Raw genomic sequence first — 25,052 nt, forward strand, 5'->3', positions numbered from 1 at the left:
GGTTTGTGAAGGCCCCACTGGCCAGCTGGCCTCAAAGCTGGCTCCACACCCAGCTACCGCCCCACAGTTCACCAGACCAGAGTCCCCTGTACCATCATTGTCTCCGTTTTAGTCCTGGACACTAGAGTTCAGGACCCTGGGGTCCCACCCTCAGCGCCTGCCCCATCAGACCTTCCTCCAAGGCCCCAGAGGCCCCTGCCCTCAGGGACCCCAGATGATGAACCTGTCCTCCCTGACTCTCATTCCTGTCCCCACGACAAAGCTGCTCTTGGCCAATCACCAGCACCCTCCACCCTCCTTCCACTGTTTCCCACTGGTTCCTCTTATGGGTCAGAGTCACCAAGCAGCCGGCTCCTCCTCGCTTCCTCCTCCCTGGAGATCAGAGCAATTGTCCTGCCCAGGGCTCCAAATCCCAGGACCCTCCCTGGCCGATGACAGCCCATCAGCAGAGCTCAGGTCACTACTTGGAGGATCCAGGTTAGTCCATGGGGGCCAGGCCCTCCCATCTCCCAGAAGGGTGGAGGGGGACCATAGCCAGGCCACCCACACACACTCCCACAGCTGTGCCGGCTTCATTCATAGACCTCCTGGTCGCCAGCCAGGAGTACAGGCTTCTGCACAGCTCCAATCGATAGCTGGTCCACGTCTAAGCTTTCATTAAGTGTCTGTTAGCCAGGTCCTGCTGAGGGGGCAGCTGGTCTGGGTGTGGAAGGGAAGAGACCAGGTACCAGGACCTCGGATGACACCTGACTTACTTCAGCACCCCTGAAGAGGGCAGTCCAGGGCTGGGGGGCAGAAGGTAAGGGCTCCAGGCCAGTCTCCACCTTCACCAGCCCAATGCTCCTCTCTAGGCCCCACCCTTCGCATCCACAAGATTGGGATAAAAACCTTTCCTTGCCTGTCCTGCTTCCGTGGAAATCAGAGATGTGAAATGGCTTTGAGAAAGGTTAGAGGGCTCTGTACAAAGATCAGAGGTCATTATGGGTGGAAAAGGACAACAGATGGAGGCACTCGAGGCTAGTAGGGAGACCATGGCCGACCACAGAACTGCCAGAGGTGGGGCTGCGGAAGGTTTAGTAAGGGCAGGGAGAACTGATCTAACCACCCCTGCAGGGGTGGAGGGCTTGGCACAGGAGAGGAGGGGAGAAGGAGTTCCAGCACCCTCCTCTCCCCGGGAGCAAGCAATAGGTCTGATCTCTGAGCTGCCCTCCCACTCCCCCTGGACCCCTGCTAGCCTCTTGGAGGCCCCAGCTTGCGAGGGGTCAGTCCATAATTGCTCTGCAAAGACCAGCAGGAGTCTGTTTTCTTAGCCAGAGTGGTCTTGGCCCTAATCTCTGCCTTGGGCTTTGGGGGCTGCAGAACCCAGCAGGGGTGAAAAAGCCAGGGCTGTGTCCCACCCTCATCAGCCCCATTTGACCTCTGAAGATCTCTCCGGGAGCCCTCAGTCTCCCCATCACTGTGAAGGTGCATAGATGGGGCCCTGCTTGGGTCTTCCCGCCCTCTAGCCCTTGGGCTATTTCCGGCAAGGGGAGGGCGGAGAAGAGAGGGCGTGGTGCTCGCCCTGGGGATTTATGAGAACCAGACGTCGACTTCCCCTGTTGCGACATCTGGGCCTCCTCGAGGCTCCCATTGTTCCCGAGGCGGAGGGGTCCAAGACGGCGGCGGCCCCCGCTGGAGGCCCATCTCCAAGGGGCGCCTACGCCCCCATACACCCCACACTTCAGGCCACCCACCCGGACCCCACCCGCCGCGCTCCCGGGGCACGCTTCCGCGAGGGGGAGACTTTCGCCCCAAAACAGGCGGCTGCCGGCCAGTTCCTAAGTCCCTGGGCCCCAGCACTCTGTCGCCGCCGCCGCCGCAGCAGCCCCACGGAGGCTAACACCAGCAGCGGGCGAGGTTCAGGCTCCGCTAAGAGCTGGGGGCGCGACGGGGGCGGGGCCGACGCGGCCCGAGGCGGGCGGGGGGCGGGGCCCGCGCCGGGGGCGGGGCCGAGGAGGCGCGCGCCGCGCGGGCGGGGGGCGGAGGGGGAGCGGGCGGGGCGCGCGCGGCGCGGGGCTGAGCTCGCAGCGCGCGGGGCTCGGCCGCCGGGACCGCCGAGCCGGGGCCGCGCAGGGCCCGCGAGGAGCGCACGAGCCTTCGAGGTTGCGGACGAGGGAAGGAGGAGCCGCAGCCGACGCCGGCGCCCGCCGGGAGAGAGCCCGAACCCGCCGCGGGCCATGAGCCGCCGGGCCCCGAGAGCCGGGCCGCGGTCGGGGCAGCGCTCCGCCGGCGCCCCGGCCCGCCCGGTCGCAGCTGCGCGCCTGTAGGTACGGCCTGCTCGTCCTCAGTTCCCTCGTCCATCTCCCCAGACCCGGTCCGTCCCTGAGGGCGTGCGTGTGTGTGCGCACGGCTGCCCGGGGAAGCGCGGCCGCACGCGCCCTGGTCCGCGCGTGTCGTCTTTGTGTGCGCGGGTGGGAGGGAGCGCGACGGAGGAGATGCGTCCCCAGCGGGGACCCACTAGCCGACCCCCTCCCGGGCTGGGCGGGAGGGGCCGAGCCGCCTCCGGAGCAGCTGCGCCCCCGCCCCCTCCTAGGGCCCAGGCCGAGTGGTGGGGCGAGCTCAGCGGGCCCCCTGGAGGAGGGGTCTCTGGCCCGGGAGCGTCGCAAGGGAGACCGAGACTCTTCCCTTGGCTGCGAGGGCGGGGGGCGGGCCCACCTGGAAGGAGGGTACGAGCCCCGAGAGGACCCTATCCAGTCCACAGTCACCGGGCCGGCACGCCCTCCATTCGGCCCAGGCCATCTTTCTCACGGTCCCCAGTTCGGCCCGCCCACCCCGGGAGCTCTCCGACCGCCCTCGATAGTGGGGAGGACCGTGGAGGGTGCCCGAGAGGCCGGCTCCTTTAAGAAGGGGCGGGTTCATGCCCTCCATTCAGGCCCTTCGGCCTCAACCATTGATGAACCTACTGGCCGCGCGGGGCCCGGGAACCGCGCCAAGGCCAGGCAGAGGCTGGGACCCGGCCCGGCCCCCATCAGCCCACGAAGTGAGGTCCTCAGAGGGAGAAGGCTACAGTGACGGGGGTCCCTTAGGAACCGCGCAAGGCCGGTCCGGCTGCCAGCCTCAGGAGTAACTGAACATGGATAAGCCAGAATCTGTGTTCACACCGACTTGGTGCAGGGGAGAACCTCAGGGGTGGGAGTCAAACCTGGGTTGACCCCTACTTCTGCACTTTGAGCCTCCATTATCTACCTTGTAAAATGGAGACTGTGCCGCCTATCTCCTAGCTGGGGGACCAGTAAGAGTTGTCCGCTTCAACACAGGCCACCGGTCGTGGGGTGAGTGAGGGCAGCAGCAGGAGGGAGGGGAGGTTCCCCTAAGCTGTCTCTACCGGAGACATGATCTGAAACCTCCCCGACTCTGCCCCCACTTTAAACAGATCTCTTCCCTCCTAACCTCCCTGCTCCATCCAGGAGGTCATTGGTCAGGGGACTGATTAGAACCTTCTAGCTCTAGGAACTTTGGGAGAGGTCTGGCAGTAGGGGCAGTGCTGGGAGGCTGGCATGAGTCAGGGTGTTCATGGGGGTCTGGAAGGCAGAGTTTCCCACAAACTGTTCCCTTTTACTCCTCTCTCCCCCTAGAGGGCATGAATGAATGATGGTGGGCAAGAGATTCCGAAGCAGGTTAATGGAATGGTTCGAAGTAATTGAGGGTTCATCTATGCATGCTTTTCCTCTTACCTACGGTGAAAATTGTGTCTAAATTTTCTAAACCCTTCCTACCTACTTAGTGGGTCTCCAAGGAGAATCCATACACACATACCTAAGGGTGGTATTCCACCAAGGCTGCGCATTTGGTTTTGAGTCGATGTGCCAAGCTGAGGGCGTCCTGCTGTTTCTCATGTAGTCTTTACAATAACCCTGTGGGTGTGTTACTATTATTACCACCATTTTACAGAGAGAGAAACAGTTTAAGGGAAGTGAAATGACTCGGCCAGAGTCACTCAACCAACAAGCCAGGCCTCCAAACCACTCGTGTCTGACAAAAGCCTGGTTGTTACCTCTTGCACTACCTATCCTGCGTTGTAGGGAAATGGGGCGTAGGTGTCTTGAGCCTCCCGGCTGCTGTCCACATGGGGTTCTTGGTCCAGTCTTGGAGCCCACCTCACTTCCTGCTCCTCATTTGTTCACGTGGCTCCAAGGGCAGGGTCAGCCTTGGAGCCTTGGGGAAGTTTCTCTTCCCTTCTCACCTGGCTAGGTCTGTTTTTATGTCTGCACTCTATCCCAAGGGAGTGTGCCTCCTTGTCTAGAGGGGGTTACAGCCAGCACCTCTTTGGGCAGAGCATCAGTGTGTAGGAGTATAGTATCTTTTGACTCCTCTGGGTGATGCAGGATTTGGGCTCCATTCTCCAGATACTTCGGACCCTCTATGTATAGGGCCCACCTGGGGGGGGTTGTGTATAACATCTGCTGGGGGTTCATGGTCTGGTGCTATTGTAGAGGGGCAGGAGAGGGAGGGTGGAGGCGGGGACAGGACAAAGGGGGCCTCCATGGGCTCAGTGGCCTGGCAGCTACTGGGGCAGAGGAGTGGGAGCAGGCGGGACAATGCCTGGCTGGATGCTGAGACTCCGAGCAGAGAACAAGCAGGGGTTGGAGGACGAAGATGTAATAGAACTTGGAGGTGGTGAGTTTGAGGCGCCTGGTGATCAGCCAGGCTGGGAGTTCAGGTGCTTGGAGAAAGACCCAAGGAAGCCGTATAAGCATCTGCGGTACCCAGAGTATCTCAGAACTGAGGGGAGGTACTGAAGGTCTCAGGAGTCACTGGTATGTGTGTCATGAAAAAGCCAGAAGGCAGACAGGTGGGCTGGGTGGTGGGGGTTGAGAGGGTCTCGCAGGTTTCAGGGGCCAGGCCAGGGAGGTCTGGGAAGGGTATGAATCCGGACCTAGGTGAGATCCATGGCACTGAGAGAGAGGGAGAGACCTTTGAGGCTTAGGCCAAGGCTGGAGAGGGGGTGCCCCTGCTCTGTACTAGTACAGCTGGAGCCATCCCAGCCTGCATTCCACCTACAGAGCCTGTCCAGGAACTGTCCAGCACCAGGTGCTCCTGAAGAAAGATGGGCTTCCCTCTAAGCCCCCCAGGCCCTAGCCTAGCTTATTGTCCTGGGCCCTGCTGCCTGCTCTTCTGACTTCTGTTTCCTGCAAGGCCCAGCTCTGGACTCCCCTGCCCTCCACTCTGTCAGAGTGCCGCTTCTCACGGTGGGCATCTGCTCTCGGGAGGCGGGGCCTAGGTCCCCCACGCCCACCACGAATGCCCTCAAAGGAGAGCTTCCCAGGGACAGGGCCCTGTTGTGAGTAGCACATGCCGCAGACAGGTGTGAACTCTGCTGGACACTCCCTTCTTGCCCATTCTGTGACCCCAGACCCACCAGCATGGCTGCTGACATATAGTGGGAAGCCAGCACACATCCAGTGAACGATAGGCTAGTCACCTCCCTTGCAGCACTTAATTTCTTCATCTGTGCAATGGGCAAATCCTGTCCTCCTGGCCGGGAAGGTGTGAGGGGAGAAGGGTTTGAGGGGCATCTTGGGTGGCTCAGTTGATTGAAGGCTGACAATCTGACTTGAGCTCAGGTCATGACTTCACGGTTTGTGAGTTTGAGGCCTACGTTTTTTTTAACATTTTTTTAAATGTTTATTTATTTTTGAGAGACAGAGTGCGAGTGGAAGAGGGGCAGAGAGAAACAGACACAGAATCCAAAGAGGTTCCAGGCTCTGAGCTGTCAGCACAGGGCCCCACGTGGGGCTCGATCCCATAAACCACGAGATCACGACCTGAGCCGAAGTCGGACGCTTCGCCGACTGAGCCACCCAGGCACCCCAAAAATGAATAAACATTTTTCAAAAAGAAGAAGAAGAAGAAGAAGGGTTTGAAACAGGGGCATAGCCCAGTTGGATGTGGGTTCTAGGAAAAGACCTTGGCCACACTGTAGAGCCTGGATTTGTTGGGGGTTGGAGGGGTCAGTGGGAAAGAGGGAGGCCAGGGAGGAGGCCTCTAGCCATCTGCTCAGAGCAGTGAGAGGAATAGAGGGAATGGATACAGAACATTTAGTAAGTAGAAGCAGAGGACTTTTGATCTTTAAACCATTTACTTTTTTTTTTTAAGATGTTTTTTTTAAGTTTTATTTACTGAGGGAGGGAGGGAGGGAGAGTGTATGCGGGAGAGACAGGGAGGGGAGGAGCAGAGAGAAAGGGAGAATCCCAAACAAGCTCCACATTGTCAGTGCGGAGCCCCACACGGGCCTTGATCCCACGAAATGTGAGATCATGACCTGAGCCGAAACCAAGAGTCAGACACTCAACCGACTGAGCCACCCAGGCGCCCCTTTAAAATTTATTTTCAAGTAATCTTTGCACCAGGTGTGGGGCTCAAACTCACAATCCCAAGGTCAAGAGTTGCATGTTCCACTGACTGAGCCAGCCAGGTGCCCACCCTCCCCCACCCCCCCCCCCCCCCAGTTATTTAATCCTGTGATGGCCCTCTGAGCCCTTTAACAGATGAGGAAACTGAGGCCCTAGGAAGCTGTGGAGCTGGGATTCAAACCCAGACGCACTGGCTCCCGATCTCAGGCTTTTTTCTCCACTGTCCCGCGTGTCAGATGATCAGATGTGGATGCCCAAGCAGTGGGGCCTCTGTGAGGGGGGCAGCTATGGAAGCCCCAAAGACTGGGGTTCTATGGGTCCCAGAGTTCGTCCAGGGTTGGGGGCATCAGCGGAAGCCCGGGGGCTCAGCAGAAGGGTTTTCACCACCCCACAGTGAGAAAGGCCAGGAGTGTATGATAGGCGTGGGGAAACCCTGGGCACAGAGCTGCCTCCCAGCGCTGCTCCTCAGCATGGGCCTTGGGCCAGGAAGCAGCCCGTGTGGGAGAGCAGCATGGTTGTTGGTCCCTTCACGGCTGTAGAAACTGCTGCTCAGAAAAGCCAGGACCCGAGTGCCTGAGCAGTTAAGTGTCCAACTTGGGCTCAGGTCATGATCTCATAGTTTGTGGGTTCGAGCCCCACGTCAGGCTCTGTGCTGACAGCTCGGAGCTTGGAGCCTGCTTCAGATTCTATGTCTCCCTCTCTCTCTGCATCTCCCCTGCTCGCACTCTCTGTCTCTGTCTCTCTCAAAAATAAACATTAAAAAAAAATTTTTTTTAAGAAAAGCCAGGGCCACCTAAGGGAACCCCCTCCCCCCCCCCCCCCGCCACCCATACAGGGCCAGAATCCCAAGGGCTCTTAACCTGCACCTGTCCCTGTCACTAGCCAGAGCGCCCTCCTCCCACACCCACTCTTCAGCAAAGTCCCAGCAGGTTCGAGGTTGTTAAGACCAGAAATCACACCCATTTCTGCCCCTCCAGGGTCGTGGGGTGAGCACGGATATTCTGTGTGGGGAGGGCGGGGAATTCCAGCCGCCTCCTCCCAAGGAGGCCCTGGTTCAGAGCCTGCCCCAAGAAGATGAGGACGCGCTCTGGGGGTGGGTGGGGCGGGGACTAGACTCTAGAGCCAAGGCCCGAGGCCCCAGCAGTGACGCAGAGAATGTGCCCTGTGTACTCTGAGCCTCCGTCCGCAGGACAGACTCAGGCAGACGGGACCACTGCCTGAAGGAACAGCCCAGAGGTTGTCTGCATCCTGTGAAGGGAGGGGTGCAGAGGAGGGGCTGGAGGGGACTGTCCCACAGAGGCCAGGAGGTCAGCTGGAAGGAGAGCAGGATGGAGGACAGAAGGAACGTGTGGGGTCGGGGTAGCCGGGTCAGGAAGCCCGGAGGAGAAGACAACAGTGGGCATGGTTGAGGCCACGTGAGGCCTTGTCTCCTCTTCTGGTGCTGGGGGGGCCCCTGGTAGAGACCACAAGCTTCCCCAGCTTGAGTGGCTCATGGTGGGGGGGAGGGGAGCACTGCTCACCCGGTGCAAAACAGAGCGCCCTTAGTTCTGACCCTCACCACCCCTTCTGGCGCTTGGCCATCTGGGTGCTCTCCAAGCACGGAGCTGAGCGAGGGTGCAGGCGAAGGGTCGAGGACCTTGGCGATGAAGGAGCTTGCCCCCCAGGACACCTTTGCAGGGTACCGGGTGGCTAGTTTGCGCTGCAGAGCTTCCTTCCCTTCCCTAGGGGCAGACTGCCTTCCCTGATGGTAAAACCCCCAGCTGGGGCTCCCACAAACAAGGTCGTGAGGCCCCTGCAGGTCGTGGGCCAGGCCGGTGCCTCCTGTTCCAGCGGGGCAGAGGTCCTCCTCGAGTTGGATCGATTGGTCGTCAGCCCATTAGCGGGGGTGGCCAGGCTGCCTCATCAATATTTTAAGGCATGACCTGGCCGTGGGGTCCGGAACTGCGTGTGGCAGGGGCTGATGACTGGCCTTTTTTCTATTCCAATTGTGAGTGCTATTTTTACTACCGGAAGGCCAGCCGCCCCCTCTCCCAGGCGGCTAACCGGGTGGGGGTAGGGTCTCCCATCTGGGTTCCTGGCCGCAGGGTTAGGAGAGTCCGTGGCTTGGAAAAGTGACAGGCAGGGACTTGATTAGGCTTCCTCCCTTGAAGCCCCCTCCCTTCCCGCTCTGGCCCTGGTGAAATGAGAATGAAAACCAGGAGCCAGACAGGCTGGTTGAGCCTCGGAAACCCCCCGGGTGATGGATCAGGGGAGGGTGGTCTACCTGGGTGGGTACCCTTTGTCTCCAGCCCCAGTCCTCAGAGAAGAAGCAACCCCTGCCCGTCCCTGGTCCCAGGGGGGTGACAGTGAGGCCCCAGTCTTCAGTGTCCAAGGGCCGTAACAGTCCCAGGCCTTAGAGGCCACCGCTCCAGCAGCCCATTTTCCTGGTGGGGAAGCCTGAGGAGACACAGAGCCTGGCCTGAGACAGAGCCCAGTCCTCCAGTGCCCTCCCGCACCGACTCAGCAGGTCTCTTCTGGCTGTATGGGGCCACAGGAGGAACTGGGACTCTGCCCATGGAAACAAGAGGGCCAAGGACCACAGGGACTATGGGAGCTCGGGGAGGGAGGGCCAGTGTAGGGAGAAGGCTTCCTGGAAGAAGAGGTTTTACACAGTCTAAACGCCAAGTAGAATTTGAGTAGTCAGTAGAGTGAGGACAGCTGTTCAGGCAGGAGACTGGCACAGGCCGGGACCAGGGGGCCACTGGAGGAGGGAGAGCCCAGGGCCATCTGGATTCATCCATAAACCTTCCAGGCGAGCCAGACAGTGGGGGCCAGGGTGAGTTCATCCACCCTGCTTCCAGGATCGCTGGGCTCAGCTTTTCCCACGTTGGGGTCTGGTCACCTGCAGAATGGGAGAGGGCCCCATCTCATTCATCGGGTGACACTGGCTGGTCCCTGGAGAGGGCTGGAAAGGCCTCCTGACTGCACCCGAAGTTAGGGAGGACCCCGGCTCTGCCCGTGGCCGCCCATGGATTATAACATTGCAGAGTCCGCCTCCTGTGCTGTCCTTCCAGGAAGGGAACACCCCTTACCCCCATTTTAAAGTGAAAAAACAGGCTCAGAGGTGGGAGTTGTGGTCATCGTCACTCACCCAGAGAGCAGTGGGGTCAGGCTTTGAGCCTAGGTCGGCCAAGATCCCTGCACTTGGTCTCATCCCCCGTTTTGGCTCCGAGGGCAGTTCGGTTGGGGACAGTACCTCACTGCTCCTGCCAAGGCTGAGGCCTCTTCTGTATGGCTTGCAGCCTTCTCTTTGCAGACAGCCACGTCTGGGCCTCTGTCTCCCTGTCTGTAGCTAGTGTGGGGGCTCCCTGCTGGCCCTGCTGTTTGTCACTTACCTCTCCATGCCCAACCCCTGTCCTTTCTATGTAGACCTGGCTAGACCCGGGGGACACTGAGGCCCATAGGCTCCTGGCCAGCGAGCAGGGGTGGGTAGGGAAGATCAAGGCAGTCCAGTCTCTGCCTGGGACGTGGCCACAGCCACCATACCCTTGCCAGATTCTTCTCTTGAGGTCCACCCCTATCTCCAGTGAGGGCTAGCTGGGACCCACGCTGTGAGAGCCTCCCCTCAGGGCCCCATGCCTCCACTGTGTCCCCTTCAAGCAGCAGGAAGAACAGGGAGGACCAGGGATTGATGTGCAAAGAGGCGCACCGGGACTGATTTCCTCCCTGCGCCCCGTTCCCCTGTGGGGCAAACGGGTGTTCACATTCGGTGCTGGATTCGGTGCTAGCCCTTCCCAGGCTGCTATGTCATCCACTCTGACCGCCCTGATGGTGCAGGGGGAGAAGTAGGGAGCACTCCCACCTGTGGGGAGCACGACCGCACGGGGTAAGTGGATGGGCTTGGAACAACAGGAACAGAGCCTCACCGGCTTAGCTGCCGGGCTTTCTCCCCACTCCCACCCCCAAAAACGTACCCCCTCGGCAGGTCAGGCCAAGGCCTTGTCTCTCCACCTTCCCTGGAGGCCTTGCTGGTAGTGGCAGGTGTGTTCCCACCTCCGCCCTCATTCCTGGCATTATGACTCAGGCCTGTCTCCTGCCCCCAAGGAGTGTCTATGCTGGATGGGGGGGGGGGGGGGCGGGGGGGCAGACGTGGAAACAGACACCTGGAGCACCCTGTCATTGGCACCTTTCCCGAGGGGCATACCGGAGGGGACTGTGGGAGCTTGGAGGAGATCCTCATGCCACATGGGTGGGGGAGGTCAGGGAAGGCTTCCTGGAGGAAGTGCCCCTGGATTAATTATGGGTGCCTCAGCCCCCGTTCTCCCCCAGCCCCTTCCCCTATGTCCTGAAAGTCAGCCTCCGAGTTATTGTTCTTGCCTGCAGTGAGGTCACTCTTTGTTCTCCTCCCTCTTCACTGCCATAAAGGCCATCGCAGACCCCACCTCCTCCGGGAAACCCTCCTAACTCCTCGCTACCCTCTTCCGCAGTGCGGGGGCAGGAGTCGCTGAGCAGACCGCTGGTTTGGAAAACTGTCCTCTGTGCTAAGTGCCTCATCAAGTGGCCCGTTTCCTCCCTGGGGCTGCCCTGTGGTTATTGACTGCAGATCGATGGCCGAGGTTGCCCCAAGGTGAGAGGGAATTCCCACAGTGCCCTATGGCCCGGAGGCCCCGCAGATGATCTCACAGAAGTGGGGCAGCTATTTTTACCAGGCGTTTAATTACAGAGTTTGGATCCCAGAGGAGAGATGAGATGATGCTCCCAGGAGCTGTGAGGGAAACGCCATGCTGGGTAACGTGGGATCCTGGGAAGACAGGTGAGGGCTTGACCCTCCGTCTCAGTTCCCCTAACACCAGGCTGGCCCCCTCAGACAGGGGCTCCCCAAGGCAGGGCAGGACCACATTACCCCACTTATTCTCCACTGGTAATTTTCACCCTGGCCTGGGGTCAGGGGTGGACTACGTACGTACACACGATGAGCTTGCTCTGTGCCCCCATGGGTGATGGCCGCCTTGGGGGACAAGGAAGCAAGGCCGCCCAAGTGACTGGCCACACCAGTAGGGTGGCGACTCAGAGTGATGAAGGCTGGATGGGCCTGGGAGCAGGAGAAAGCTGGCTGACGAGACAGCTGGGATCCCTGTGTTGGGGCCTCTTTAGGAAAACCAGGTTTGGATGGGAGCTCTGGAGGGAACAGGATTCTAGAAGGTGGGAACACAATAGAGAGTGCAGGCTCCGGGGGTGGAGAGAGACCTGAGAGGGCAGTGCCTTCGGTGCCAGTATGAAAAGTTGGCTCCTACTTTTCTTTTGAAGCTTCTTTATTTTGAGAGAGAGAGGGAGGGAGAGAGAGAGACAAGAACAGAGCATCCAAAGCGGGCTCTGTGTTGCCAGCGCAGAGCCCAATGTGGGGCTCGAACTCACGACCCCGAGATCAAGAGCCGTGGGCTCCTCCGACTGATCCACCGCCATTCATTCAGTGTTTACTGCGCCTCCATGTGCCCGGCACTGGGGACACAGCCACTTAAAATACTGCGTTCTCAGGGGAAGGCCGTGGCGGGCAGTTGGGGAAAGGACAACACAACCAAGCAGTGGAATCAATGATACATCAGAGAGGGTAAGCATCGTGGAGAGTAGTAAGCAGCCAAAGGGTGTGGAGACACCCGCACTGAGTGGAGCAGGAATCTTCCTTCCTCTCCGTGGAGTGGGGGGTTGGGGAAGGCTGTTGGACAAGATGGTATATGAGCAGAAACCTGAAGGAGGTGAGGGAGTGTGGGGGAAAAGAATATTCCAGGCAAGTGCAAGAGAGGATTGCAAGTGCAAAGGCCCTGGGGCTGGACCCAACAGCAGCCAGAGCAGAGTGGCAGGAGATAAGCTCAGTGAGGTAAGTGGAGGCAGATCATGTGAGGCCTAGGTGGTTATGAGTAGGACTTCTACTTTTTCTCTTGAGTGGAATGGGAGCCAATGCAGGATTTGGAGCAAAGGAGGGACCTGATCTGTCTTGTTTTAGGAGTGATGACTGGGTGTCTGGGTGGAGAACAGATGATTCGGGGGTGAGGTCAGGTTCCGGGGGACCGGTGAAGAGGCTGCTCAAGTACTGGAGGCCAGAGAAAGGGTCCCGTGGGCCCCTGGGCGGCAGCCTGGATGACGAGGAGTGGAGGAAAGGTTGGGTTCTTGGCATATTTCAAAGGCAGAGCCGAGCGTATTGCACTTGACTTCTTCCTGCCCCACTGCCTTTGGAGGCCCTCAGATAGAGGTTAGCTTGGGATGCTAGACAACAGGAAGCTCATAGGGACCCCAAATCAAGGCACCTGGCACCCCAGCCTCTTTCACCAGCCCCAGAAATGACCTTGAGAATGCTCTTTGAAGGGTATGACTGGGGGGAGGGGGCTGCCTCCTGCAGACGCCTCTCTCTCTCTCTCTGCTCCGAATGGCCACAGGACGTAGCCCCCCCCCCCCCCCGCCCCCACCTCAACACACACACAGCCCCAGGGAGCCCTGGGGGGGTGGGGGGAGAGGGGCCGAGTAGTGGGCGCTGTGGTCACAGGGTCACTCCGCACTCTTGTCGCCCACAGCCGCAGGGGGCTGCGATGGGACGGGAGCCATGAATGGTGCCGCCTCCGGCCCCGCCGCCGCCGCCACCCCCGCCCCAGTCCCCGACTGGCGGCAGTTCTGTGAGCTGCACGCGCAGGCGGCCGCCGTGGACTTCGCGCACAAGTTCTGCCGCTTCCTGCGGGACAACCCGGCCTACGACACGCCCGACGCCGGCGCCTCCTTCTCGCGCCACTTCGCCGCCAACTTTCTGGACGTCTTCGGCGAAGAGGTGCGCCGCGTGCTGGTGGCCGGGCCGGCGCCTCGGGGGGTGGCCGAGCACCCCGAGGCCATGGAGCCCGAGCCGGCGGGGCCCGCGGCGCTCAAGGCGGCGGCGTATGGCCACTCGCGGAGCTCCGAGGACGTGTCGACCCAGGCGGCCGCCAAGGCCCGCGTCCGCAAGGGCTTCTCGCTGCGCAACATGAGCCTGTGCGTCGTGGACGGCGTGCGCGACATGTGGCACCGGCGCGCCTCCCCGGAGCCCGACGCTAGCGCCGCCCCGCGCGCCGCCGAGCCCCCAGCCGAGCCGCGAGACAAGTGGACACGGCGCCTGAGGCTGTCGCGGACGCTGGCGGCCAAGGTGGAGCTGGTGGACATCCAGCGCGAGGGCGCGCTGCGCTTCATGGTGGCCGACGACGCGGCCGCGGGCCCGGGCGGCACGGCCCAGTGGCAGAAGTGCCGCCTGCTCCTGCGCAGGGCCGTGGCCGGCGAGCGCTTCCGCCTGGAGTTCTTCGTGCCGCCCAAGGTGAGCGCCAGCCCCGACCAGGGGGGCGGCTGCGGGTGCCAGGGGCTGGCTTCCGGGCCCCACTGCCTGGCTGCCTGCCCTCCTCCATCCTTCATCTGGGGCTCCTGGGTGGCTGGAGCCTCCCAGACAGGGTGACAGTGGCACAGAGAGGGTGCCTGAAATGTGTCGGTCCCCAGTGCCGCCCAGCCCCTGCTGGCCGGCCCTTTTCTGACCCTTTTCAGGCTTTGAAAGCTGAGCTTCTGGCTGTCACCAGCATTGCTGCTCACCTGAGTGCACCCGGCCCCTCCCCAACTTGGGGGCTCTCCATGGGAGCCCCGGGGGCAGCTATAGGCCTCCTCCAGGGGGCACACCTGCCCTATTTGGAAAGTGGGAAGCATTGTAGTAACAGCGGCCCACTTTCCAAGGGCACGCGGCCCGCCCAGGCCTAAGCCTGGTGCGCAGTCTCATCCCCCGCCAAGACCCCTGCAGGGTGGGCATCGTGGTCCCCAGGTCACAGAACAGAGAACAAAGGAATGCTCAGAGAGGAGGTGTGGCCTGCCCAAAGGCGCACTGCTGGTGGGTGGCAGAGCCGGGCTAATTATACCCACCACCCTGGTGGTCCCTAGAATGAGGGAGCGTGGAGGTGGGAGCCGCGTGTGTGCTAGGAGATTCGGAAAGGTGGGAGGTCGTGCTGGTGCAGCAGCTGGCAGCATCCCCAGGAACCACCCAGGCCCTCAGCCCCCACCCCAGGCCTACTCTACTCCCAGGCACCTTTAGTCACCCTGAGCCTCTCGCCTTCTCCATCTCCCGGTCTGTCTCTCCCCACTGCCTCCTGGCCTCTCTCCACTGGAGGTACAGGGCGTGGGCTCCCCAAGGCTCGGTGCCCACGAGCTGCGTGGACTCTGGAGAGGTGACTTTCCAGGGACACGCTTGCTCCCTGAAGAGCTTTCTCCTTGAGTCCAAGGACCCCGACTTCCCGAGGGTGTTTTCCCCTGCCAGGCCCCCACCGTTCGGCCCCTGAGAGAAATCACTGACCACTATGCCCAGCTCCACCGCTTGTCAGACAGACCGAGGCCTAGCAAGTGGGAGAGGGGGGTGGGGCTTGCCCAGAGTTGCCCAAAGGGCAGGGGCAGAGGCCCAGGGCTCCAAAGCCTCTGGGCCTGAGTGGCAGTCACAGCTGCCTGGCCATAAATAGCAGTGTCTGCAGCCCTTGGGGGGAGGACGTACAGGAGATGGGGCCTCTCTGTTAGTCTCTCTGGAGCCCACCATTCACCACTGACAGAGGGCAGAGCTCCTGAAGGGTCACTTTCCCAGCTCTGAGGAAGGCAGACGGGTGGGTTCCTAGCCCCTGATCTGGCCTCAGACCCTCCTTTTTCCAACGAAGGGTTTGTGAATTCAGAAGTGAACCCCATAGAAGGTAGATAATACTATGGTCAGGGCTCAGGTCAGGTCCCCCAAATGTGTTGGCTCCCAGGGTGTGTGAGCCCCACAGGGCATCCCTGCTGACACCCCTTCCCAATGCCTTTTAGTCCTGTTCACCCACCCCTGGGCCTCCTGCTCCTGGAGGCCTAGCTGCACCCTTGGAGCACAGGAGCACGGAGTCCGCAGGCTCAGGGACTTTTTCCTGGGATCCTCAGACTTCCCTCTCACAGCCCCGTGAGTCAAGTCTCTGGCCTCCTGCTCCCTCATCCTGCAGGAAGCCTCCTAGACCTCAGGTCCCCCCCACCATAGCCCTTTGCCAGGCCAGCCCTGGGGGCCCAGGGAGCAGTGGGCCTGGCCCGTGCTGTTGGGGAGCCATCAGGAAACCTGTATATGCAGGACTAGACGGTCAACTTCAGTGGGGCAAGCATCGGATACTCTGGGGGCCCTAAGGAGGGGAAGCTCGGGCTGCAGAAGTGTCCACCAGGAGCAGAGCCCCCGGGACGGGCCTCTCCGGAGGCACACGAGCTGAGTGAGCAAAGGCTGGAGGTGCGACACAGCCTGACAGCTCTGGCCAGGGAAGAGGAATGGGGAGGTGTGGCTGGAGCGGGGTCAAAGGCCGCTGGGCCAGGACAGACGCAGTTCAGATGCCAGGCAGGGGAATCCAGCTGAAGCCCCCAGGCCAGGCCTGCCCTGCAGGACCACACGCCCCTGCTCCACTGGCTGGCACGATGGCCTGCCCTGGTCAGCCGAGGCCCTCGGTCCCTGCTCCAAGTCCCGCCAGCCTGCACCCGCTGGATGGCAGCCAGTGCTACCAGGAATTCCCATCAGCCTGCCCACCCAGCGTGTGGCCCTTCCCTTTCCTCCTGAGAAAGTCCCTATTCTGGAGCCCAAGCCCTGCCGGGAAGCCCAGTCTCAAGCCAGCCCGGGGGGACGTGAGGGCCATGGCCAGGAGCTTTGGAGCAGAGTGGGGCGGGGCCAGGCACAGGGTGGCCCTCCCCCGGAGACCTGATGGCTCACCTTGGTTAAACCCCACACTGGTCCCTTTTCCTCCCCCCCGGGGACACGGCCCTGCCCAGCTCCGGGAGCCCTGTTCTAAGTCAGGGACTCCAGAGCCAGGCCCTGGAAAGTCTAGTCTAAAGGGGGAGACGAGCATTTTTTCCCTAAATGAACTAAGACAGACCAGAAGATCCCTCCCTCCATCACACACAGTCAGGGGGAATATTGTCTGTCAAACGTTCGTTTCAGAGATATTTTTACCTCAGCATGTATGTGCCGGGTCACGATGTCAAATCTATTTCTTACTATGGGTCAAGGTCAAAAATGTGAGAACCACAGATGTGGTGGGTAGAAGGGCTGCAGAAGGGCAGCCTGGGTGATTTTCCCCTCAGGGCTCAGAGGTGGGAGCTCCAGCTGTCTGTGACTTGCCCTGTAACTATGGGGGGAGGTCCCTTGTTTCCCAGAAACCCCCTCAATGTAGCCATCGGTGGAAAATGGAGTTCAGAGCACCTCTGTGCCCAGGGCTGCTCTGACCTCCGAGAGGTGGGAGGGCAGTGAGGGTGTCAGAAGGCCCCGGGTGACTCTCTCACCGCCCCTTCCCCTGGTCTCCCAGGCCTCCAGGCCCAAGGTCAGCATCCCTCTCTCGGCCATCATTGAGGTCCGCACGACCATGCCCCTGGAGATGCCAGAGAAGGACAACACGTTTGTGCTCAAGGTGAGCCCCACCCCCAACCTCACAGATCCTCTGGCTGCCCCAGGCCACCTCTGCTGAGGGCAGCACAGCCTGAGGCCGCTGCCGGGGTGGGGGTGGGGGGACTGCGGGTGGTGAGGGTAAAGAGCCAGCAGCAGGGCACGGAGAGGCAGCCCTGGTGGGGAGGCCCAGGACCCTACCCCGATGTCTAGCACACAGCTAGGACTCGAACCCAGGCTTGGGCTCTAGCACCGTGGGCTCTGGGTGTCACCCACCATCTGCCCCCCCCCCCCCCGCCCCATTCCCATTTCCTCCTGACCCCTTGAAGCTCCTCTGAGTTTCACTTCCTCGCCTCCCTTCCCCAACTGGAGCCAGCATGTCCCCACCCCGTAGTCTGCAGCAGTTATGCAAATGCCCCTGTCGCAGGGCACTGGAGTGTGGGAACCTGCCTGGCCCCACGGAGGGCACAAAGGCATTGAGGGTGGGCGGGAGGGGCACCCCAGTGGGTCTGGGGGCAGCTCGTCCTTTTTCCCAGGCTCCACGGTACCAGGGTGGCCCGCTGGGGTTGCTGAGGACACAGCTCCAGGCTGCCAGCGCTGTGGCCCTGTGCCTCCTCGAAGCACTGGAGGGTGTTTGTGAGGCCAAGTCCCCAAGGAGGCCCGGTTCCACCCACCCAAAGCTACATGAAGCTCCCACCCCCCTCTCTAGGCTCCTCGTCGGGTTTATGTTTTACTTGGCCCTGTTTGTTTAGTCACAAACTCTCTTATTCGTTTAGCAAATGTTTGCCAAGCCCCTACCCTGAGTCACCCCAGGCCAGGGGCTGAGAAGGTAGTCCCTCCCTGCCTGGCATTCTTGTCTGCTGGGCGAGACAGGCCCAGAGCCTCACTCCTGACAGCTGGCTGGCCACCGTGCTTCTGACTGTGCCTGGGAGCCCCGAGGCAGAGGGGCTCACCTGCCAGCTCCGCTCTGGGCCTCAGTTTCCCCATCTGTCGAGACAGGACTTAAACCCCACCACCACCACCAGCTCTAAGATGCCGGGAGTCTGCAACCGCTTTTTAACCGAGACGCACACACCGCAGGCTGAGAGCTCGGGGCCTTGGCATCACGGAAATCTGGGGTCAGGTCCCAGCGCTGCCACTGAGTGCTGGTGTGAACAAGTCAGCTGACCTCTCTGACCCTCAGTCTTCGCCATCAAATGGGGAAAACATACCACCCCCCTCACAGGGCTGCTGGGAAGAGGTCCTCAGGTGACGGATGTGCAGAATTGCACTTTGGACCACAGCAGGGGCTTCCTCCTCCTCTCCGCCCCTCCAGGCGCTAAGGTGTAGGAGCCCCTCGACTTGATGTGCTAGGCCAGCTGGCCCTTCATTCACTTAAGGGCTGTGACACTCTTTTACTCCATCTCTGGGATGCCAGGGTACGTCCCTTCCTTGGCCAGCATGGCTTCCTCAGAGGCTGCGTCCCCAGGGCCCAAGGAACTGTGGTCAGCAGGGCCGGACATCACCCCGGGTGATCTCCACTGGCAGGCTCTGGAGGGAGGGGCTGCCGAAAGTGTGGCCAAGTCTCCACCCCAGGACCCTGACCTGGGCTTGGGGTGCTACCCGATGGTGACCCCGCTGTTTTCCCTGCTGCCCGCACCAGTGAGCCCCCGTGATGGAGGGGCGAGATGAGCCATTTGTCCCGGAGTCTGGAGCCCTTGGCTGAGGGCACTAACAGACCGGGACCCCTGGCTACCCCCTCCCCAGGTAGAGAATGGAGCCGAATATATCCTGGAGACCATCGACTCACTGCAGAAGCACTCGTGGGTGGCTGACATCCAGGGCTGTGTGGACCCCGGGTGAGTGCCCCAGGTGGCCCTCAGATGGGTAGATGGGGTGGGGGCCTGGCTGGGTAGTACCCTTGGTCCCCCCTAGGGGACGAGGTTTCCAGCGAGGGCAGGGGCTGAGCTTGGAAGCTGGGCTCTGCTCATGGCAGTCCTGTCCATGTCGGTGCTGCCGGCCAGGCTCACGTCATTCCCCACCCCCAACAGGCTCTTTGAAGCCTACTGCACAGGGCCAGGGCCTTGGGACCTGGGAGAAGGTTAGACTGATGCTTGTCCCCACTCCAGGGTAGTCTGAGACCACGAGGAGATGGGCAGTGATGGGGAGAGCCCAAAGGGCCAGGGGTGGGGGAACAGAGGCAAGGCCCCGAACCCAGCCCTGGGGCTCAGAGAAGGCGTGCTGGTAGGAGGACTCACCTCTTCTGAAACGTAAAGGAAGAGCAGGCCTGAGCCAGGCAGAGGGGACTGCTCGGCCAAAGGTGTGAGGTGTGTGAGCGCCTGGGACTTGCGGGGAATGTCGAGGCCTCCGGGTTGCTGGAAGTAGAGTTGATGAGGGCGACTTTGATGAGAGCCTGGGAAGTTGGGGGCAGCGGGGAGCCATGGCTAGTCATAGGCAGAGGGCAGCTACGGTCAGCTGTGTGGGGAGGAGCAGCAGGGAGGCTGGCTGCATGATCCAGGAGAGACTCTGAGGCCAGGAGTAGGAGGGGCAGGCTGGCCAACCCCGGAGCACTTGGCAGCAGCTTGTCTGGCTAATGGGGTGAGCCAGGCCCGGGGGGAGGGGCTGCTGCTTTCTAATTAACAGCTTCATTTGAAGAAGCACAATTAAAGGCCTGAGTGCCTCCCAGGCCCCCCGATCCCCAAAGTGGCTGTAATCCCTCCCTTGCCACCATCCCAGCCATCTGGTCTGCAAACTCTTCCCCCAGCCCCTGTGAAGGTGACCCTCACTTTGCAGCATTTTCGAGCTGGCAGGGTCCCAGATGCCTCATGTCACGGACAGGGAGACAAAGGCCGGGGCAGGGAAGGGAGCCGCCCGGGGCCCCGCCTACCACCGTGCCCTGCCATCGTCTGAGGGACACCCCCTGGGGTCCCAGGAGGAAGACTGCACCCACTTGGCGAGCCGTCCATATGGCCTAGTCATGTACATGGTGGCCAGACAGTGAGCTGATGGTGTGACAGAGGGACGTGGAGGCAGAGGGACCCAGGCCAGCAGGAGAGGGCTGCCGTTGTCAGCCAGGGCATGGCTCCCTGAGCAGCTGGTGGCTGGGGTCCGAGTCCCGTGGCAGGACACGGTTGTGCTTTCCTGCCTTCACAGGGACAGCGAGGAAGACGCCGAGCTGTCCTGTGCCCGGGGAGGCTGTCTGGCCAGCCGAGTAGCCTCCTGCAGCTGTGAGCTTCTGACTGACGGTAGGTGGGGGCCGAGCTGGCGGGGGTAGCGGAGGGCAGGGCCGGAGGGGGTGGGTGTTCCCAGACGGCCACTTCTCTCCAGCAGGGGACCTGCCCCGGCCCCCAGAGACAACGGCAGCCGTGGTGACAGCTCCACACAGCCGAGCTCGAGATGGCGTTGGGGAGTCCCTGGTCCACGTCCCGCTGGAGACCTTCCTGGAGACCCTGGAATCCCCGGGTGGCAGAGGCAGGGACAGCAGTAACACAGGTGCAGTGGGTGTGGGGTTCTGTCCCCGGCCCTCCTTCCTGGACCCCCACCCCAGGCCGCAGAGGCCCTGGACTCCCTCTAAGGCCATTCCTGAGCCTCAGAAGTCATGACATTTCGCGCCACCGGGTCCAGTGCTCAACAACTCAGTAGGCAAGTCCTACTTGACCCCTCCCACGAGCCCTGGGTTCCGTGGAACATGCTTGTAAAGGGTTGGAACCAGGAGTGGGGGACGAGGAGACTTGACTCGTTCCCAGGTTTGTTGCCGACTTACAGAGTGACTCCAGGATCATTGGTCGCCCTGTGCCTCAGTTTACCTCATATGCCGAACTAGTGGGTTGGGTTGGTGCCCTGCCCTGTTCTAAGATCATTCAAACAGCACTTTATGTGCAAATACCCAACAAGCTGTCGCATCACCTCTCCATTTACTTACCCCCCGCCACCGCCTCCCGTCCACTCCCCCATGCCCCTCACACTGTCGTCCTCTCCCAGGGGAGGAGGGAGCGGAGGCAGAGCCTGAGGCCGAGACTGAGCTGGAACTCTCCGACTACCCCTGGTTCCACGGCACGTTGTCACGGGTCAGGGCGGCTCAGCTGGTGCTAGCGGGAGGACCCCGGAGCCACGGCCTCTTCGTGATCCGCCAGAGCGAGACTCGGCCTGGGGAGTACGTGCTGACCTTCAACTTCCAGGGCAAGGCCAAGGCAAGTCAGGGCAGGGGAGGTGGCGCACAGAGGCCGAGTGGCCGGCTGGAAGGGAGGGGTGCTAAGGAGGTGCCAGGAGCAGGCTCCGCGGTACAGGCGGGGCGTGACTGCACACAGGCATGGCCCTCACCCCACCTTTTTCCCCCCCACCCCTCTGAGGGCTGCAGTCAGCCCCAGATGTGGCTTCTTCATTGTCCACATGGGGAAGCCACCCACGTTTTGGCTGAGCCCACAGGAGGCCGGGCCCTTCTGAGAGTTTAAATTTGACCCTGTATCTTGTGGGTCGCTTACCACTGAGACTTCTGAGGGTCTCCACCACATTGGTGCAGAGCAGAGGTCAACCAAGGCCCTCCTGCCCCACCCACCCCCACATGGCTCTCTTCTTCCCTGCTCAGGTCAGTTCCCCAAGCCCTCCCGGGCCCCGGCTCTGAGCCAGACCGGGGGCAGGCCCAGGGTCACAGAACCGCATGCAGGTGGGGCCCTGAAGAGCCAGGCAGCAAAGGAGGAGGAGGAGGACTGGGCCAGAGGGCTGCCATGCAGGGTCTTAGGGCCGCGGGGTGCTCCTGACCCCACCAGCCAGAATAAGGGGTCAGTGACCCGAGGCATGCAGTGAATGGAGAATCCTCGAGGGGAAGGCGAGCAGAAGGGAGGTCCAAACAAGGCACAGCAAGGGAGTGGCCGTGCATCCAGATGGGGGGGCTCCTGAGGAAGGGTACTGTGTGCTAATAATGACCTAAAGTGCAAAGGAAAATATGACAGAACGTTGGGGCGGGGAGGGGTGGTTTGTGGCTGCAATGTGACCAGAATGGGCAGGAACCCCATCCCACTCCCCCCAACCATCCCAAGTTTCCGATAAGGAAACAGACCTGGCCCCGGCTCCTCCCAGGACACGGTTCCCGTCAGTCCCTGCTGGAGGAGGGGGCACCCCAGGACTCCTGCTCCAGGCCTGCATTGGTGGTCAGTGCCCCAACCCCTGGTTGGCCTGCCACAGGCCCTCCCCCGGCTCCCTGGGCATCTCTCCTCGGCAGCGCCGGCCCCGCCATGAAAGAGACGGTGCCTCCCCGGGGGACACCTCCTTGGAAAGCAGCTGCCCTTCCCAGTTCCTCTGGCAACCAGGCACTTAACGCCCGTCCCTGGCAGCCTGAAGTTTACCTTCCGGGCCAGCACTGCCCCACACAGACTCCCTGGAGGGCCTGGGTCTGACTCCTACCCAAGCCAGAGGCTAGGACCGTGTCCGGCCCCCTGTGGGACATCAGTGGGGGGAGGGAGTTGGGAGGTGGTGAAGCAGAGTGGGAGGCTCCTCTCCTTCCGAGAGCGTGACCCAGCCTTGAACTCACCCCATCTGCTGCCCCATCAGAGCAGGGTGACTGTCCAGCATTTGACGTGTTAGTCGTGGGATAGAGCAGGACCCCCAGCCTGCTGCTTGCACACCTCCTAGGAAGAAAGACCCCTGTCTTCCTAGGCAGCTCTCTCCACCTTCGGGTAATATGTCCCGAAAACTGAGACGCTCTGCCTGGGCCTCTACCCCCAAAGGCCCTGCCCAGACTTGAGGCTATAGTACGACCCACTGTGCTTTTCCTCTCCGGCTGAGCCCCTGCCCTAGGCTGCCATTGATGCTCCCTGGGTTCGCTCACACTGTTCTGGCAACTTCTGGCCCTGCTGAGTGGCAGAACTTCCTCACGGGGCTTCTCTGTCCTTTTTGTAGGGGGCCAGGCCTGTTTGCTCTCCTGGGCGTACCCTGAAACCCTCCTGTCGCTGGCTCTCTTGCTACACCCTCCCGCCACCCCCCAGACAACCACCCTTCCTCCTGTAGTACACACATTGAGCAAAATAAGGCTGAGGCCAGAGACCTGTGGCTCACCACTAGAGACCACAGGCCTGTGTCTCCTCTCCCTGAGGCACCTGTCACATGTGGGCTCCTCTGGAGACCCAGGAGGAACCAGCGCTATCCCTCGTGTTTCAGGGGCTCCTGGGACAGCACCATTGGGAAGCAAGATGTGGTCGCTCCTCCCCAGCTGGACTCAGGGTTGTTTCTACCCTCTGGGCTTGGACTCTACAGGAATAACAGCCGACCGCTCCCTGCTGGGGTGGGAGAATCACACAAATGAGTTCTCTTCCCAGCTGGGTGCCCTGTGACTGTGGGCGAGTCCCTCCCAGTGCCTCAGTTTCCCCATCCCTAACATGGGGGCTGTATCTCGACCCTCGAGGGCTAATGGAGACGAGAGATGGGGTGTGAAGGGCATGACGTGGGTGCGTCTAGCACAGGGACGAATGCATGGCTCCCTTCAGTCCCAGCCTGGCTCTGTTGCCCTCCTTCCCCATCCTTACTACAGGGGTAACCCCCTAAGAGGGGGCTCACGTGTACAGTGTCCCCGCTCTGACACAGCCCCATGTGGCCTCTTTGAGACCTCGTGTTCCCAGTGCCCCCCAGAGGCGCTTGCAAAGCCGCTGGCTAGTCCAGGACCCCACCACTGACTATACCCACCTGTGTCCACAGCACCTGCGCCTGTCCTTGAACAGCCACGGGCAGTGCCACGTGCAGCACCTGTGGTTCCAGTCTGTGCTTGACATGCTGCGCCACTTCCACACCCACCCGATCCCACTGGAGTCAGGGGGCTCTGCAGATATCACCCTACGCAGCTACGTGCGGGCCCAGGGCCCCCCACCCGGTAAGGCTCCCCCAGTGGGCCTGTGTAGACAGGTGGGTGGTGGGCAGAGGGAGTCACCCACAGGTGGGCGCGGCACTGCCAGTCCGGTTGGAGGAGCGCCAGGTCTTGGGCGGTTGTAAGCACTCTGGGCCATCGGGGTTGGGAGGAGACTGGCAGCCCGGGGCCAGGTTCGGAGTGATTCCGGGCAGGCGGAAGGAGGTCGCCCAGAGGCGGCGCTGCGGGGGTCCCTAGACGCCTGCACAGGTGGGGCTCGGCGCCGAGCTGCTGAAGGAAGTGTCGAGGGGGGTGGTGAGGGTGGCCAGCACGCGCAGGTTTGTGTGTACCTGGGACGTTAGGTACGCAGGGATGGGGGACCGGAGCCGGGAGACCTGAATGCGAGTCCCGGCCCCGGGTGTGATCCCAGGCTACCCGGCACTCCGCGTCCCCGCGTGACAACGCCGGGGCTGCGGAGGGCTGGGGGCGGCCAAGGGTGCCCGGCCGGGCCCTGACGCGCCCGCGCTCTCCCGCCGCAGCCCCGGGGCCCTCGCCCAGCGCCGCGCCCGCGCCCCCCGCCTGCTGGAGCGAGCCGGCCGGCCAGCACTACTTCTCCAGCCTGGCCGCCGCCGCCTGCCCGCCCGCCTCGCCCTCGGAGGCGGGCGGCGCCTCGTCCTCGTCCGCCTCGTCGTCCTCGGCCGCGTCGGCGCCGGCCGCCCCGCGCCCCGCCGAGGGCCCGCTGAGCGCGCGCAGCCGCAGCAACAGCGCCGAGCGCCTCCTGGAGGCGGCGGGGGGCGGCGCGGACGAGCCCCCGGAGGCCGCGCCCGGCGAGGGAGCGCGGGGCCGCACGCGCGCCGTCGAGAACCAGTACTCCTTCTACTAGCCCGGCACGGCGGCGCCAAGGCCCTGGGGCCCCCCCGGACGCGCCGTGCGGCCGCCCCCGTACCCGTCCATCCCTCCGTCCAGCGGACCCGGCCGGCCCCAGCCCGGCGCTGGGTGGGAAAAGCGAAGCTCTTCAGTGAAGACATAAATGTTATTAAAGAGCCTGTTTTAGGGACTGCACACGGCTCTCCTGTCGTCCTTTCTCCTGCCCTGGCCTCGGACACCGCTCCTCTGGGACTGCGGGGAAGGAGGGCGGGTACCACACCGGGCATCCCCATCTCCTACACCCGCCCTTCCCTATCCAGGCCCACAGTGGCTGGATCCAGCTGGATCCGGCTCTGCCTTAGGGGATCCAGCTCCCAGTCCGGCGAGGAGACGACCCGAAGGAGACACCGTGCTAAAGCACTAGGCCCCACAGCAGGGCTCAGGGAGACGGCCCCGGGGGGAAAGGGATCGGGGAGGGGGCTTTATTGGAATTTTGGGTGAGCTGTGACCTGAGCAGACCCTTGGGGGGAAGAATGAAGGGTGGTGGTTGGGGAAAAAGGAGAAAGGAGGGGTCCTTTGATGCAGGGAC

The 25,052-nt window shown here is 61.9% G+C and overlaps 1 protein-coding gene across 11 annotated transcripts; it reads left to right on the forward strand.

Moving 5' to 3' along the window:
* The first annotated feature begins 339 nt into the window (after positions 1-339).
* SH2B2 (SH2B adaptor protein 2) lies at positions 340-24,658 on the forward strand. Of its 11 annotated transcripts, none has more exons than XM_047838665.1 (11): positions 385-477; positions 10,859-10,998; positions 11,095-11,184; positions 12,938-13,698; positions 16,709-16,810; positions 18,532-18,623; positions 19,918-20,009; positions 20,092-20,256; positions 20,746-20,954; positions 23,452-23,623; positions 24,136-24,658. In XM_047838665.1, the coding sequence occupies exons 3-11, from the start codon at positions 11,121-11,123 to the stop codon at positions 24,477-24,479; spliced, it is 2,001 nt and encodes a 666-aa protein (XP_047694621.1). In that variant the 5' UTR covers positions 385-477; positions 10,859-10,998; positions 11,095-11,120; the 3' UTR covers positions 24,480-24,658. The 11 variants fall into 11 exon arrangements, with proteins under 11 accessions (XP_047694624.1, XP_047694621.1, XP_047694619.1 ...); XM_047838663.1 differs by lacking the exon at positions 385-477 and adding an exon at positions 2,041-2,306; XM_047838664.1 differs by lacking the exon at positions 385-477 and adding an exon at positions 7,152-10,257.
* Positions 24,659-25,052: the final 394 nt, after the last annotated feature.

This window comes from Prionailurus viverrinus, chromosome E3 (genome assembly GCF_022837055.1).
Source record: "Prionailurus viverrinus isolate Anna chromosome E3, UM_Priviv_1.0, whole genome shotgun sequence".
In the NCBI taxonomy this organism is placed as follows: domain Eukaryota; kingdom Metazoa; phylum Chordata; class Mammalia; order Carnivora; family Felidae; genus Prionailurus; species Prionailurus viverrinus.